Below are 17,440 nucleotides of genomic sequence, written 5' to 3' on the forward strand. Positions count from 1 at the left end.
GCAGTCTAGCAAAAGTCAATCTTACTTACAAAATTTTTGCATTCCCAATAAACTATGGAGAGATAGTTACATGTATTAAACCCAATACTTGCATTGCTGGTCATTCGGGTAGGTTTACAATATGACTCCATGTACACTAGGGCAGTTTGGGACTATTTTAATGCACTCTGATAAGTGTAGTCCTGCTGTAACAGGTACCTAAGACAGCCTGCACTGTCCCAAACGTTCCTAGTGTACATGGAGTCATATGATAACCCTACATTTGGGACAATAAGGTCACTGTTTCTTTGTTGTTTCTGGAAATACACAACTGTGCATTATAGGGCACTGAAACAATATGAAGCTATTCACCAAGATATTCTTTAAAATTTTGAAAATATGCATTAGTGTCCCTGGCTCCCCCTGGTGGCCTTACACCCTATTGAGACTGTTATGGCAGGTGTTTTTTATTTTTTAGTACACTTGCAGATGTACAACACACAAATCTAAAGGTTACACCAAATGCTGACAATTAAATGCAAGCACTCCACATTTATTATTAGGAAAGTGTAAACGTCTGCACGAAAAAAACTGGTGCATTGCAAAGAGTGACGTCAGTTTGGTATTTTATCAAAACTAGTTTATGTCTGCTGTTCAGAATTTCTGTATACATTACAATTGTGTCTTTTCCTTACCAAGAGTGCTGACCGACAGTCTATCGCTACAGAACGAAGGCTCTCGCTGGGAGCCCACACTGTGCAACTCGTAATTTATATCAAGCTTCAATCACCCGCAACACCCCTACCACGTGACCATAAACCAGTTGTGGGAAGCGGAAAACACTAAACATAGTGATTACCCAGTGAAAGTTGATTGGGATCCACGACCAATACCCCACGAACCTTAGGTTTAGGGTTAGGTTACTGTACCTAAATTCATCACCCTCATCATGTGATCGGGCTGTAGAGTATAATAACGTCTTTACGAGTTGCGCACGCAGCACTAACCTGCGTAAGCTACGCTGTGCGAGTCTGAGAGGAGCTACAAACGGAAGTAAAAAAAAAAACCTCTGACCTCTCATCGTATTAGCAGCAACGAACGGCATCATGGATGGAAACCAGAGTCTTGCCTAGCAACCATTGAGTCGTGTAACGTGATTTTATTTACAGTTTGAAATATGGCTACAGAAAGCAACAAACGGGTAAGTAAATGATCAAGTAAAAGTGAATGAAAAAAGTGGGTGTATGTTTTACAATGTAGAAAAAAACAGGACATTGTACACCAGTAAAATGTGCAACTTGTACAAATAAGAAAACTAACCCTTGAATTATGTGTGTGTGTGTGTATATATATATATATATATATATATATATATATATATATATATATATATATATATAATATATATATATAGTTTTGTTTTAGTTTTTTATCAACACTATATATATAGATATATATATATATATATATATATATATATATATATATATATATATATATATATAATAATACCAAGATGCGTCATACGTAGGCACTACAGTAGCAATCGCAGTAACAACATTTTTGTTTAGTTCAGTGATTTTTTTTGATCCAATGTGACCAACTTCCAACGGGGGCAACAGTTGTCTGCAGCTGTAGACTGTACAAGTACTATACTGTAACATGAATTGCATTTTAAAGTAGAACTTGGACAGCTTTGAATTCTTAATGCCTCTGTAAATGTTCTGTTAAGGTTATATAAGCCTAGTGTAATTTATAACAAGAGCATACAATATTAACATAAAATACGTGTGGAGCAGTTGAATGAATATCAAACTAACAAAACTCGTTGTTTACAAAGTGTATAGTATTGACCATTTTGCAAGGAGTAGGGCATACCACCATTCCAATTCAAGTGAGAGTACAAGTGTGCTGCGTGACATGATATAGGAAAAAGCCAAATTATCAACTTCCTCTGTCTAAATAGGTTAGTGGGATATGACTAACACGACAAAGCTTGCGTTTTGTAGTAGTCGTGGCTACAGTTTTTATTTGTTGCAAATAGTGTCTAAATTATCTGTTCAAACATGCAAACTTGGTTCTGTTTGAAATAACATAATATCAGTGTGTTTTAAAAATTCACAAAAACGTTACGGCAGTTTACACTGTGGATTGGGATCTATCTTTAGGTCGTAACCATATATATATATATATATATATATATATATATATATATATATATATATATATATATATATATATATATATATATATATATATTTGCTTTAAATAAATGCAGTGCACTGCAGCAGAGTGAATTACTGTAATTGAGCACTTTACTTTCCCAGCTGCCTTACTTAAAGTTTTAATAGTGGCTAATAGTGCTCAATGCAAGGGTAATACAGTAGCTGATGCAAATGGATATTGTAGAGGCACCTTTACTTATGACTGCTGATACATATCTGTCACTTGGTTGGGGCATCCTCATTAAGTCTAAAGTCAAATAGGATGGTGTAGTACAACTTGTTTGTATCGTCTTAAATAAGGCACACTAATACATTTGTAGAAAAAAGGACCTTTATCAAGCACATATCCTTAACCCAGGAAGGACTGCATATTTGTGACAACTTCTACAAGGTACCTTATTTATTTATTTTTAAATCGCATTTCATTCTGGTGTTTGCAGGTTTGCAAGAACAGGGTACCAGTTTTTTTAAGCAGACATTAATGCAGCTTTACTGTATTGATTTACAACTGAGACTTACAGAACAAACAAGCTAATGTCATAGATGTTCTAATACTTACATAGTGTAGTGTTATGTACTGTAAGTGGGCCATTAATAACAGTGCATTTTCTTCATCAACATGAGTTCTTATTGATATCTACATGTAGTGTTAACAAAATAGCTCTTGTACTGTGTGAAAAGGAATTAGAAACAGCAGACTCATCCGTCATTGTCAAGCATTGTTGTGATCAGTCCCTGATGAACTCATGAGATTCATGTCACTGGTCTTGTCCTTCCAATAGTCCACATACACTCTGGCCAGTGTCTGATGTTATTTTCCCAGGATCCTGCTTGAATATAAACATGCCCTTTCTACACCCTGTATGACATATGCCTTGATAATCCCAGGGCAGCAGATGTGCTTTTGTACGGATTTAGAGTCGGATTAGGGTGACGCAGTGCTGTAACCAACTGCCTTGTAATTATAGACAGTCCATTCTATACATTCTGAGTCTTGATGCAATGGGGAGAAAAGGGGTAAGTGTGGACTGTTTCACTGAATAACTTATGAAACTGTGTTGTGTGCAAGGCAGTTTATTGGCATATATAACTTTGTATGAAAACAGACATTTGTGTACTGATTCTAGTTAATGTTGCATTTGTATTAGTACCTTTTCTAAGAAAACACAATAGTATGTTACTGTAATTTTACTTTTTATGTATATGTATAGTATACACACATTTGTTTAATAGACGCACAGTATTCTTCTTAAATTAGAATAGCCTGGGCCATTGAATTGAGGCCTGAGGTAAATGCTCTATAGCTGTGCTTTGCTGATGTATGCATATTGGAGTTTCACTCCTTGTTTTGTCTGAGTCCCCATAATAGGCTAATATATGTAATATACATCCCCTCTCCGCCTCCACTTAGACTGCGCCATGTCTATTATGGTTGCCTTTTCAAATTCTTTACCCTTGTGTACAAATCTCTCCATGGTCTTGCCCCACCTTATCTGGCTGCACTGATCACCTGCTATGTTCCTCCACGTCCCTTACATTCCCAGTCCCTCTCTGTCCCACCCTCACCCTGTGCCCAATCTCATTTCCGTTCCTTTTCCCTTCTTGCTGCCCTCATTGGAATAAACTCCCACTTATCATAAAACAGTCACCCACACTGTGTAGTTTCCGCCCCTCCTTAAAAACGCATCTTTTCTCCCTAGCCCATCCTACTGATACTCCTGGCCCCTGACCTGCTCTTATGACCCTGCTTGCCTGACCCTGACCTAGCCCTCTGCTTTCATATTAGCAACTAATTTGTATCTCCCCACCCTAGCCCAATAACTTAAATTCTTTCTTCTCCTATTTTTTCTTGATTGTACCATTTTGTTTACATTTGTAAAGTGCCTTGGTTAAAGGCACCATAAAAATGTAAATAAATAAATAAATAAAGCCTCATACATTTAAAACCTCATAGTTCAAAGCGTTGCTGCTGCCATTAACTTACTTGATGTATCCAGCATCTGAAGAATCCTTAAATCGTTTCATTTGTTTTTGTTTAACCAATTGGCTATTAGGTCATACAGCAGATGGTCTCCTTTCAATGCATTTTCTTGTGGCCCACTCAGGGGCCTTCAATTGGCCTTTAACTTGAGGCCTGAAAGAAGTCCAGTATTTTTTGTTTGACAATATAACAATTGTGCTGTAAACCAGTTTATATCTACAACCTATTTGAAGTGTGTTTTTTTTTTTTAATTTATTTTTTTAAGAAACTCAAATTCAGATTACAATTATTGTTGGGGCTGGTTAGTACTTGGATAGGGGACCTCGAAGGAGCATCAGGATCTGATCTGCAGGGTGTTGTTTGAGATTGTCTGGAGATTTTCTTTTGTCTCAATTCAGCCAGTTCCCCACAGTGGTGTTTGGAGCTTTGTGGTGCCACAGTAGGATTTTTTTTTTTTATCCCTTTGAGCTTGTGATACAGTAGAGGCAGGCATTAATCCCAGTGTCCAGGCAAAATTCTAAAATGGGCCTTCATTTCCTTGTTAAATTCCATTTGGCGTTGCTAATTTATTTGCCTAATAACATAAAAGTGTTAAAATCACCTTTACATGTCGCTAAAACTTGGATGTTTTGTCATTCCACGCCAACTCAACCTCCCCGCCCCCTTTTGATCTGTGACCTGACAAAGGTCACCCTAAAGTGAAAAAACTAGAAATCACCCTAGGCTCAACTTAAACGCTACCATCATGTGTAGCCCCTCCTTCGACTCGTAATGAATAGAGCTTTCGAGAAAAAAGATACCAGAAGCACATAACTCACTTTTGGAAGTTGCTAAACGAGGTGAAGTTACAAGTTTTATTCAAACTTCAGCCCAATCCTTTACCCGGTAGGGGATGCAAGTCCTAAAATGTTAGTATTGCTGTAAAAACCTTTGGGACCACTCTTCCAAATTTTGTGAAACGCTTTTGGTTTCAAGTGAAGCTAAAGTGTCACATAGTCCTAACTGAACTGGCGTTATTCTTTATTATTGCATTATCTGTGGTTAGATCTAGAGTAAATAGTGCCAGGGTGTGCTTCTAGTGGCACTAGCTCGGAGCTGAGGGGATATGAACTTACGTGTGGAACTTAGATTTCTTTGTTACAGTGACACATTTGAAACTACCAAAACCTCACTTAGGTGCATTTTACAAACTTCCTGAGTTGCCTGAAAAAAAATCTGAAAAAGGACCATGCTGTCTGTCTGCTCAATTTTGCAGAAAATTATAGTTTTGTGATCCAAGACGCTGCTCAAAGATTTCATTTGGACAATTCTCAGGCCACACTCCATCCGTTTGTGTTCTACTTCCATCAGGACAGTGAACTTAATCACATGAGTGTTGCAGTGATGAGTAATGAAATGCAACACTGCGTCGACAGTGTATGCATTTCAGAAGAAGGTCATTCCTTTGATCAAGAGGGAGGTCTCTGACTTGAAACGTATACCTTACATTACTTCAGTGATGGATCTGCTAGGCAGTACAAGAATCGCAAAAACTTTGCCAACCTTAGCTTTCATCAGCAAGAAGTAGGTGACTGGGTGAAGGTGTTGTATGAAATAAAATGTTCCCTGGAGAAGTTGAGACTGTCTCTGATGGAGCACAGGTGAAGGTTATGCATCCTGCCGGGCCGAACACCTGCAAGTGGCCCTTCCCCGAGGATAGGCTGTTCTATGAATGGATGCAAGTGACACCAGAAGTTCTTAACCCCTCAAGTTCCTTAAGTTTACCATGGTAATCTATTTTTATGTTTTCTATCAGTTTGTAGTTTTTAAAACACAACTAATTGAGGTTTTGGTAGTTTCAAATGTGTCACTGTAACAAAGAAGTCTAAGTTCCACACACAAGTTCATAACCCAAGCTAGTGCTACTGAGAGCACACCCTGTCACTTTTTACTCAAGAGTCTAATAACACCAGTTCAGTTAGGACTATGTGGTACTTTAGCCTCGCCAAAGTGTCCATAAGCAATGCTCGAATGCATAACAAATGCAACTTCAAAAATTTGCCAAAAATCCAAAATCTGCGGATGCCAAAATGTTTTCCTTGATTCTGGTAGAGCTCATTAACGCCTATCCAAAAACATCTTTGGGGGATATTTAGAGGCCCACCCACCCCCAAAATTTCAGAAGGGGTTAATGATGGGTGGGGGGAGCGTCTAAATTGAGCCCAGGGTCCAGGTCACAGCTCAAAGGGGAATTTAAAATAAAAAAAAAAAAAAGGTCGGGCAATGGCTCTGGTTTAGTTGGTATGGAATGACCCTATTCTACTAAATTAGATCCATCAGTCTGTGAATTCTGTAACTCTAGTTCTGTAAGAACATTTTTTAAAATAATGTTTTTAAATTATTTTTCAGCGCCAGCCTCGTGCCCTTCCACCAATGCCAAGGTACAGTAAAGTAATAATATTTAGATAACCATTTTTTTAAGTGCATATTTAGTTCAACAAAAGGAGCCATATTCAAATTACTTTTAGCTGAGTATTGGTCTATAGTGGGAGCATCAGTGTCTTAATCATAAGACTTACAGCCATCTTAACTTTAGATAGATGATATTGCACTTTCAGTGCAAGACTTCTACATCTCATGAAAATATCATTTTACAAGTATATCATTTACCAAGTTCCTTAAGAAAATACTGGATATTGTTGGATTGTTCTGGTTATATCAGGATGGCAAATACAGTACTAGTATTAAATAAATGAACTCTGTTGTGGTTATTTTGTGAAAATGCTGTAGTTGTGAATGTGTTTACCTGCACCAGAATTCATACTAAAGTTTACTTGGTTTTCACAGAGAGCAGTGCACTTGCTGTATCTAAATAATTAAGTCAAAGGACAAATGTGTAGTTTTAAATCAAGATCCTCATAGTAAGCAATATTGTGGCGGCTTAAAATTAAATGTTTATGATTGCACTATTGTAATTTAGCATGCTTTTGAAGTGCTTTAATTGGCATGAATTGTGTAGCGCCTTACTGTACAGACCGTACACTAGCATTGAATCTGGTTGTGTTTTTGTTGACATACTGTATTAAAGTAATAATATATGACGTTTGCATTTATGTAGGTTGTAAGGGCTGTTGCTTTTCAGATAAGAGATTGCTCTTTTAAGTCCTTTTAATATATATATCATCTTGATTGTATGTTTCTGTCTTTTCTTTCCATGCCCACTGTTGGCAAATAAAGCCAAAACACTGGAGGTAGGTCTACTTTTAGATTATGAATATTTGATCATGTGTATTTGGACATTAAATCTTCTGTAAAAAATAGCTTTAACTTATTTCTTTGTCCAGCAAGGAATCCAGGCATTGTAAGTAACTTTATTACTGGTGTACATTATAGGGTGCAAGTCAAACTAGTTTCCCTCCACAATTCACACTTTTTACAATGTGTATTATAAAATGTCTATTTTGATTTTTTACATTTTTTAATTTTATTTAAAAAAGCATATTTCTAATTGTGGTGTTATGCTTGTGGGTATTTTAAATCGAAGTTAACACCAGGGGTTCCATTTTTATTTTTAAAGTGTTAATCCGTCTCTATAAAGCTATTTTGAAACATGTTCTTTTTAGTTTCAACAGATGAGATGCCACTTAGCAAGACTAAAAAGAAAAAGTTAAAAACAACCAATGGAATAGGTAAGACAGAAGGTAGGGAGCACTTTTTAATTCAAATATATCAATTCGATGTACCTGGGTCATTCAAGAATCAATTGTATATTGGGGCTGTGTGGTCCATTCAGTGTTTAAAGGAATGGGCTTTTAACCAGGAGTTCCCCGGTTCAAATCCCAGCTCAGCCACTGAGTCCTTGTTTGACCCTGAGCAAGTCATTAACCTCCTTATGCTCCTTATGTCTTTCGGGTGGGACGTTGTAAGTGAATCTGCAACTGATGCATAGTTCACACACCCTAATCTCATTTCTTGTACAGTGCTTTGTGATTGTGGTTCACTATGAAAGGCACTATATAAAAAAAAAAAAAAAAAAGATGATTATTATTATTGCCCATGTGCTAGTGGTGGACATGGGTGTAACGATCATGATACGATACAAATCATGATACATCAGATCTTCCCGTGGTTTAATTTGTAGGATATGTATAAAATTATCATTGATGTTTGATTGTGTGTTCATATCAACTGTAAATCACATTTATCTTTCAAAAAACATGCTGCAAGTAGCTGTGTAGTGCTATTTAATTAGGTGCATATCAATTATTAAGCTTTAATCAGCCAAATGCCCTTTTTTTCCAGGATTTCTTTTGATCATAGGTAAATTGAAAACCATGCAAACTGTAGTAATGAACACACCAAAAAAAGCATGTTTATATCAATAAATTATAAGTAACCTGCTATGGGCTTTGACATCAATATTTGCGCTTAAGGTTTTAGTTGTGAACACATATTTCTACACTTGCAGTAGCTTGTGATTCAGAATCCCTTTGAAATCGCAAAACTCACCAATGGCTACAGATATTAGTATAATATATACAATTTTTATTTTTTGTTCTCCTTTAAGGGTCTATAATGCAGCCTGGCAGCTGGAGACATTCAGAAAGCAAAGAATCTCTGACTCCAGAACCTCTGGACATGCCCCCACAGCGCAAGAGAAAGAAGAAAAAGTCATTGCAAACACCCGGTGAGTGAGCCAGACGGGTCCCTCACAAAATGAAAAGCAGCTTGCTGTTCAAGTCAGACCATATCTCCTCCAGTACCTTCATAGTTAAGCTTATTAAGTCATGTAATTCATTTTCATATGTTGGTTCAGAATAACATCCAGCTGGTTAGTGCTGATGACTCGTTTGTCTATTTAAATCCATTCTGAATTAAGTATTTTAGAAACTTGAGTATGTTTTGAGACATTTTTCATGATTACTTGTAAAATCTGACCACAGACAGAGTTGATTAGTTTGCATTAAAGAATAATCTCTGTTTGCTGTACAGGTAAGGCAAGTAAACACACAGTTAATTTAACTTGTACATTTGTTTGTGATTTAACAAGATCCGTTTCACAACCATAGTACTCTTTTTGCCATTGTAATTTTGATTTATGTGCTATAGAATTACATAAAGCTAATAGGAAATTAGAGTTTATGAAGCTTTTTAATTATTAGCCTTGTGAGTAGCTATTTAGTGCTTAATAAAGGATGTTTAAAATTCATTCATGGCTGTTAGCCTGCAGAGAGGACATTGAATACAGAGCTCCGTACAGGAAACATGCTTTTCTAATTTGTACAGACATAGAATGCTTTCTCCAGATTCACTATAGAACGGTAATCACTATAGATAAAGATGCATCTGTGCCTTTATGCTTGGTTCTTATAACACTATGTAACACAATTTTTGTTCCTGGGTAGTAAGTGTTATTTCCTAATTGCTTATGCCTCAAAAGTATAGAAAATGGCTATTATTCCCCACAAACTTTGCTTTTGTGACCAGGACAGTGATATATGAATCCAAATTAACATGTATTTCTACTAAAGTAATATAAAAATGACTACAAAAGATTTAGAAGTGAGTAGTTGTTCGAGATTTACGATTATACTGTATTTACTCAACTACTCACTTTTGAAGCATAAGCAATTAGGAAATAACACTTACTACCCAGGAACAAAAAAAAATAAAAAATTGTTACATGGTGTAATTGCTGTGTTGAATCATTTCAGGGGACCTTGTGCACTATTTAAATTGACATTGTGCCTCTGTGATTAAACACAAAACACATTGATTAACCCTGGTGATGCGTCATCTCAGTTTAGTTGTTCGATTTGTAAAGAATTCTCTGCACAATGTTTCTTTGGTTTAGTAATTTATTTTCCTGTTTACCAGGATGATTTTATCAAATCAATGTTCCTGTTTTTTACTATCATAATTAGGGTTATGAAACGTATATAAATATGTGAAGATAATTAGGAAGCAAAAAGTTGTTTAAAGAGTCAGATACCTATTAGCCTTATGGATATTGGGTAGTAAAGGAGACAATTGGGGGGGGGTTGGGGAGTATTTCAGTATCCATTTAAAAATAAATACCAATAAAACATTAAATTTACTCTCAGCCTTTTAGAAGTTACTTAAAACCAAAATGAATTGATTTCTGATAATAGATTTCACTGTTAACTCAGCTAGCATAACCAAATGCAGCATTCACCTCTGTGGCTGGCTGTAGTAAGTGGATGTATTGCAAAACAATTACCAACTACCACAAACTTTCATTATCTCTCTACAAATACAGAGCAACCCGTTTTTACATCACCTCGCTTAATATTGTACGCCGTTTATTATCATGTTTTTTGAAAAACCACTTGCCATGCACCATAGGTTCTTTGAGAAATCACCTCTCAATATCATTTCACAGACCCGCTATTGTCATGTTTTGTGCAGCCTGTCAAATGCTTCGTGGTCGTGCTTTACTATGTAACCACAGGATATAATTAATTTCCAACGCAACTAACAACCAGTAATCATCTCGTCTGATAAACTGACATTTTGTGCAGCTTGTCAAGTGCTGCATGGGTGGTCTTAAAGGGATACAGTTCAGTTACAAAACACCAATTTTGAACAGTCAGTTTATACAAATGCACACAAAAAAACTCCAAGTATTGATATCGCTCATCAGTCGACAATTCATGCCTTTTTTAGATAATGATGCAAACTGTTTTGTTCCAGTTAATGATACAAAAGGTATTTGTCCTGTAGTAAACTATATGCATTTGTTTCAGTGTAAAGAACGACTAAACGTACAGTATTAAAATGCTGCTCTTTAATTGACAGTTTTCTTTCTTTTTTTCTTGTACTCATAATGTGCTCTCATAGGCAAACGTGAAACTCAGTTTATATCGTGACCCGCTATATATCACAAAGTATGTCTGCACAGCATTCATGATATATAGCAGGTTCATCTGTATCTTGTTTGGTACTTTCAACTGCCAGATTCCACTGAAAGTCTTGCACTATTTCAAAATCATGCACTTTGTGTTTCTGATATGAGTAAATAAATTGGATAGAGGAACCTTTTATGTATGCTTTTTATAGGAAAAAAAAATGGCAATCCTCATTAAGTAAATTACAAACAACACTGTAATATTAGAAAATAATAATATTGTTATTGAAGTAGAATTAACTAGTAATGGAGAAATGTCACATTATGTACAGTTATAACAGTCACACAAGAAGTGCTGTGTTATTAGACTTGCTTGGTCATATAAATGTTTCCCTTTTAGATTCTGAAACATCGTTTATGCAGAACACCCCATCAGAACCCTCCATGCAGACAGAGTTGCCGAATGACAATAGTGTAGACAATCCGGATGATTTTGAAGTGATCCGCAAGCCACGGAAGAGAACCAAGTGAGTGCAGCCACATCATAAAACAATTAGTACTGCCAGGTTTAACCACTGAACTTCTGATCCTCTGCTATATGAAATTTCCCTCTTTGAAACCGATACCTCCTCTAACAAATACAGCTATTGTCTTTCACCAGGTCCCTTCTACTGTACTACCTTCTTTGTCTCACCTTCAGGTCTAACTTAATTAAGCTATAGAACCCTAATTGAGGGGCATTACCATTTTATGTTTGACCACATCAGGAACATTTGAAACAGTACAGACAAGTTCAACTACCATGGTTATGCCCAATAATCAGAATTTGCTTTGGAATGGAGCTTCCTGATTGGTGGATTCCTGTCTTTCCTCAGGAAAACCCGTCCCACTGATCTCCAGTACGCCAATGAGCTTGGAGTGGAAGAGGATGACATCATCACTGATGTCCAGCCTCCCATTTCACCGCACACTCTTTTCACAGCTCCGATTGGCAGCAGCCAGCCAGTGGGAAAAGTGTTTGTGGAAAGAAACCGTGAGTACCGTCATCTTCTTGTGGTGGAAGAAAGGATTGATTTTTGTCCTTTCCTAAACTTTAATGCATCTTTGCCTGAACAGTCCATATACATATATATGTCACTGTCTTGTTTCACTGCAAATTGTTGAATAACTCCTTCCACTTAGTTTGACAAGCCATTGCTGGATTGTAACCTGTTTCTGTTGTTTTTTTGGCAGGGCGATTTCAAGCTGCGGACAGGTCAGAGCTGAGTAAACCTGCTGAACAAGCAGATGATTACATGGAGGTGAAATCCTTGTGGACAACAAGGGATGTGGCAATGAGCGTGCACCGGGGCTTCAGGTGAGTCCAGTGCCCTTTAAGAAATCTGTTCAGTTGTTTATGTTGGTATGTCAAAGTTATGAAAACCAACAAGCTCGTTGTGTATTTAGAATTAACCCTCAAATGATGAACATAAATTATGCAGTGCCATTTATCAGGAGCTCTTTTGGTGTTCTACTCCACATTTACCCAATTTACCACCCAGAAACAGCAAGTGCATTTGCAAGATAATTGACTATTAATAATAGTAAGTAATAGTCTCTCCTTAATAGTGGAGAGGCAAAAACAAGGTTTTGTTTTGGTAAAATTCAACCACCCGTGCAAAGGGATCAGGGCCTTGGTCAAAATAGAAATGTTTGTTAGGGTAATTATAATATTTTTAGCATAGTGACTGCTTTTTACCTCTTGGGTTGCGCCAAAGTGTAATTTATAGTCCTTTTTATAGATATTTTAGGCATTTCCATTCATTTTTTGTACACTCTTCCAACTCTGGAGGAGATGTGTTCACTGACCAGAGGCGGCTTGCTGCTGCTGTGTGCTTTTCAGAGTGATCGGTCTGTTCTCTCACGGTTTCCTCGCTGGATACGCTGTGTGGAATATCATTGTGGTGTACGTGCTGGCTGGAAACCAGCTCACTACCCTCCCAAACCTGTTGCAACAATACAAGACTCTGGCCTATCCAGCACAGTCCCTGCTCTACCTTCTACTGGCTGTCAGCACCGTATCTGCATTCGACAGGTATGACGGTCATTCACAAAGTTCTATTATGAATATTGAAGTTGGATCACTTATCTGCGAAATGGTAAGCTCATATGAAATCAGTTCTGTTAGTTGCATGTGGCTACACTTCAGTCATTGAACTGTGTTTTGTAAAGTGCTTTTGATTCATGTGGGAATAAAAGATACTAAACACAACTTCAAGTGCCTTTCCATCCCATATGTAAAAAATATTAAGAGTAAAAATAGTTATTTATCTTAACTTGTGTTTCTGTTTTATTTTTAAACCTTAAATACCACACAACCAATTGGCCAATTCCAAAATGAATGTTTTGCTCTTGCTAATGATTTCGCAAACAAACAATTATAGGGTGTTGTAGTTTACTGAGCAACTTCAGTATATAGGCTGTCCTGATTTCAAATTGCCAGTACCAAAGTAACATGGAACTAGGTTGTGTGCTTTTTTTTCATTTCCTTTCAGCTTTGTATCATCCCAATTAAATAATTCATTGAGCGTTGCCTGGAAATTTTTTATTGCTGTGTTCTGTTTTCTTTCTGCTGATAGGATTACTTTTTTATTGCTCTATCCCAGAGTTGAACTTAGGTCAAACCTAATGCATTTTGGTGTGACTTAATGAAATGAGCTATTTGGGTCACAGCCTAGGACCCTGTAAACACAACCTAAATTGGTGCTGAAGAAAGAAATGTCTGCTGATGCAGTGGTGGTTAGAGAAAAAAACACAATTGGCACCAAAACAGGACATATTGGGAAAGATGGGATCGTATATCATATCTGACAGTTTAAGATAAAAGTGCAAATGGGTTAAATAGTAGTACAGTAACTTTTTGTTAACAGTGCATATGTCTGTTACTGTGAAAAAAGAAAAAAAAAACTAAACTGGAGAGTATTTGAAGTTACTGTACAAGGAAATCTGCTCTCAAAAATGTTGACATTATTTATGGCATATCATTAAACACCTTCTAGATTTAACGGTTTCATAACTGGACTTGCAAGCAGTCATTTATCTTTAATCTTTAAGTAGTCATTAATAAGAAAGATTTTATTTTCATTTGCTTTGTTTACATTGCATCTGGGTGTGCTTGTAATTCTAGGGTTAACCTGGCCAAGACGTCTATGGCACTGCGTGGCTTTCTGACACTCGACCCTGCAGCTCTGGCCTCTTTCCGTAAGTAACCCTGAACAATTTCTAATATTTAAATGGTATTATTATTTCCTTAGATGAAAGCAATTATTACTTGAAATTCAGGGGAACTGCTAGGGTGAATAGCCCGTCAACAGACACAGCTACATAGACAAAGTTTATTGTGCATATGTAGCAAAACAGAAAGGGAACAGCAATGTGGACACTGCCTAACTCTAAATATTATTTTTTTGCTTTCTCTTTTATAGTGTATTTTGTTGCTTTGGTTCTGTCTTTAAGCCAACAAATGACCAGCGACAGGATAAACCTTTACACATCACAGTCTGCCAATGACACCCTATGGTAAAAAAAGAATTCAGCACTTTTTAAATGTATATTTTTTTCATCTCTTCTGCAAAGTTCTTGTTAAATATACAGTGGGGACTGGCACTGCTCTCCTTGGACCAAGCCCACCCCAAAACATCTATTACAATAGCATGATGGTTATTAAGTGTATTTTCATATTAAGGATATTTATTTATGGATGCAGTAACATCTATGAGTGATTTCTTCTAACCACAGTAGGTTGGTGGCCTTGACTCTCAGCCTTTCACAAGCCCTAGGATTAAAGATAACATATGGGTTTTGGCATGTTCTGTAGTGATGGCATTAAATAATCGTACACAGGTTATCACGGTTTTTGTTATTTGGTAAGTGTGTGTGTAAATATATATATATATATATATATGTGTGTGTGTGTGTGTGTGTGTGTATATATATATAAATTATTATTCCACTGAGCACAGTTTAGCTGTTTTCGTTTCCCTGTGTTTGTTTTACTGCGATTACCATTTCTTTCTAATGCAGGCCTTCCGGCTCTGAGCAACAGATCCTCCAGCCCTGGATTGTGGTCAATCTGGTGGTGGCTCTCCTGGTTGGAATAGCCTGGGTTTTCCTCTCTACCAGACCAGAAATGGATTGCACTGAAGGTAGCTAATTTACTAGTTTGGTTTTCTTTTAAATGTCAGCACACCAGTATAATCAAATCGTACTACCCATGTTTTTGACGGTTTCTTTAAAACCACTAGACAGATGCAGATGGTACACCAGGTGTCCATGAAGTCACTTTGTGTACATATACCTCACCAGTGAAAGAGATCTGTATTTTCAACATATAGTACAATCTGCCACCTTATCCCCCTGCACATGTTGCAGACAGTTTGTTATTAAATGGCTGCAAATGCTTCAAGAATTGACTGATTCTGTTTGTTTGTTGGTCTTAAATTGTGTTTTGACTATTTTGTCCTTGGGAGCCAAGTTTTGTCTTATCTTTGTATATTATCTACCTTCTATGGTAAGATTACCTATTGTTCCTCTCTCAGTACAATTTTTGTTTGTTCTCAATAGATCTCATATTTTCCATGGAAGTGGAAGAATACCCAAAAGAAACTCAAGCCTGAAGTATTTGTACACATGTTTAATTATGTATCCATTGTTTTGTTATATTGTTGTGAACTGTTTTTAAGAAATATATATTTTTATGTTTTATCATGTAGATAATCATATATTAGAAAAAAAAAAAAATCATTGATTTTTCAAATGATCATATTGTTCTCTTTCAAGGGAATGTAGTTAGTACTACTTACAATCTGAGAGACATTTAAAATCAATACAACAACACTACTGCTGTCATTTATTTTGCCAGTTTCACTGAGGATTTCAGACATTCCCAAAACACTAGGAACATCTTAAACACAGTGTCAGACTGTAGGCTTTAAAGCTTTGCTTTTAGGAATTGTGAACAGTGTTAATTTAACTTGACAATTTTTCTTTTCACTGAAACAATAAATATAGAGAGATTGAATGTTGTCAAACAGTCCAGTGACATGTACAAAAATGAATTACAAACCTGTAAAATGTGATTTATATTGCTACACTCCACTGGTGGTAAAACTAGCTGAAAGATAAACAAAGGAAGGTATAAAGTCAATTTGTTCTTAAGATGTATTAAAAAAATAAAAAAATAAAAAATAAATAGGCCCCACTAGACCTGCATGTCTTAATTCATATTTGGAAGGGTCTTTGAGAATATTCTTTGTTAGTCTATTAGGAGCAGAGACAAGACATCATTGAAGCTTGTACATGGCTGGCTGCTGATCAGAATGCAGGGCAAAGATCTCTGTGACAGGCTAGATTTAACTCATCTTTATTTTTTAGTGCTCAGACAAATATTTGTATAGTAAAACAAACAAAATGTATTCAACGGCAAAAGTTACTATGTTTTCAGAAATATATATTTTAACTGTAATATGGTATTGTGACCAAGTGGCTTTGTGGGTGACATCAGAACCAGGAAGTAAATGCACACAGGGATACTGGATCGAGGGTGAAACTGAGGCACTGTGGCCACACTTAGGTTTTATTAAATAATAAACAGCCTTTATAAATGAACACACAAAATAAAGGGCATGATGGCCAACACAAACATGGAACACAGATAATGAAACAAGTGTAACTATATTTAGCAATTGTTCTTTCTACAGACTCATGCCCCGCCTCTTGCACTAGTAAACGATAAGTTTTTTATTGTTTACAAGCCGAGGGGTTAATTAGCTATCAATTATCTTATTACCAATCAGCTAGTGTTTTGCACGAGTTTAAATATAAATGCATGACTGTCAGCTTGTTTAATAATCAGTAGCTGATCAGTCACGCATTCCCACGTGAGTAGGCTACACCAATATAAAATACAAACAGTAACAAGTAATGGCGGACGTCATTTCGCTTGTCCTGTGTTCTAAATCATACTAAACAATAATCATATTGGCTTTCCACCAGTCATCTATGTAATAAATCACAATACATAATAACAACAACAACAACATACACAGAGGGCAGGTAGCCTGCCACAGGTATATATTTTTTTCTAGCTAATCCAGAATTAAAGAATATATGAATAGTCCTTTTTAAGAATGTAGTTCGTTCCAGCACTATATATGTGTATGTAGTGCCCAAAATAACCACTTAAAATCATAAGCACCTAAACAGTCTAAGTGTCTATAAGCATTTAAACAGACCAAGACATCTTGTGGTACTCCTAAGAGTCCTAATAAACCACTGATAATTATTAAATAGATATACAACTAAAGATAAAGCATACCCGCATGCTAAAAGCTCCCACTGAAAAAGGCTTTAAAAATGTGATCTAGAAAA

At 36.4% G+C, this 17,440-nt stretch overlaps 1 protein-coding gene across 2 annotated transcripts; it reads left to right on the forward strand.

Annotated features, from left to right (window-relative positions):
• Positions 1-869: 869 nt before the first annotated feature.
• On the forward strand, positions 870-16,276 carry tmem237a (transmembrane protein 237a). 2 transcript variants are annotated; one of them, XM_041261660.1, is made up of 13 exons: positions 870-1,180; positions 6,574-6,605; positions 7,402-7,415; positions 7,788-7,853; positions 8,732-8,851; positions 11,433-11,559; positions 11,908-12,065; positions 12,266-12,389; positions 12,915-13,106; positions 14,199-14,272; positions 14,497-14,590; positions 15,095-15,216; positions 15,635-16,276. In XM_041261660.1, exons 1-13 carry the CDS (start codon positions 1,157-1,159, stop codon positions 15,685-15,687), a joined length of 1,200 nt encoding a protein of 399 aa, XP_041117594.1. In that variant the 5' UTR covers positions 870-1,156; the 3' UTR covers positions 15,688-16,276. The 2 variants fall into 2 exon arrangements, with proteins under 2 accessions (XP_041117594.1, XP_041117593.1); XM_041261659.1 differs by having other exon boundaries at positions 871-1,180; positions 7,788-7,865.
• The last annotated feature ends 1,164 nt before the right edge of the window (positions 16,277-17,440 follow it).

The sequence above is a fragment of the Polyodon spathula genome, chromosome 10, assembly GCF_017654505.1.
Source record: "Polyodon spathula isolate WHYD16114869_AA chromosome 10, ASM1765450v1, whole genome shotgun sequence".
In the NCBI taxonomy this organism is placed as follows: Eukaryota; Metazoa; Chordata; class Actinopteri; order Acipenseriformes; family Polyodontidae; genus Polyodon; species Polyodon spathula.

What these genes read in the sequence shown, in the direction of transcription:
- tmem237a (XM_041261659.1), top strand. Translation starts at nt 1,157, where the DNA reads ATGGCTACAGAAAGCAACAAACGG. An exon ending in AGTGTTTGTGGAAAGAAACC is followed by an intron (nt 12,066 to 12,265) that starts GTGAGTACCGTC and finishes TTTTTTTGGCAG; the next exon opens with GGCGATTTCAAGCTGCGGAC. An exon ending in ACCGTATCTGCATTCGACAG is followed by an intron (nt 13,107 to 14,198) that starts GTATGACGGTCA and finishes TTGTAATTCTAG; the next exon opens with GGTTAACCTGGCCAAGACGT.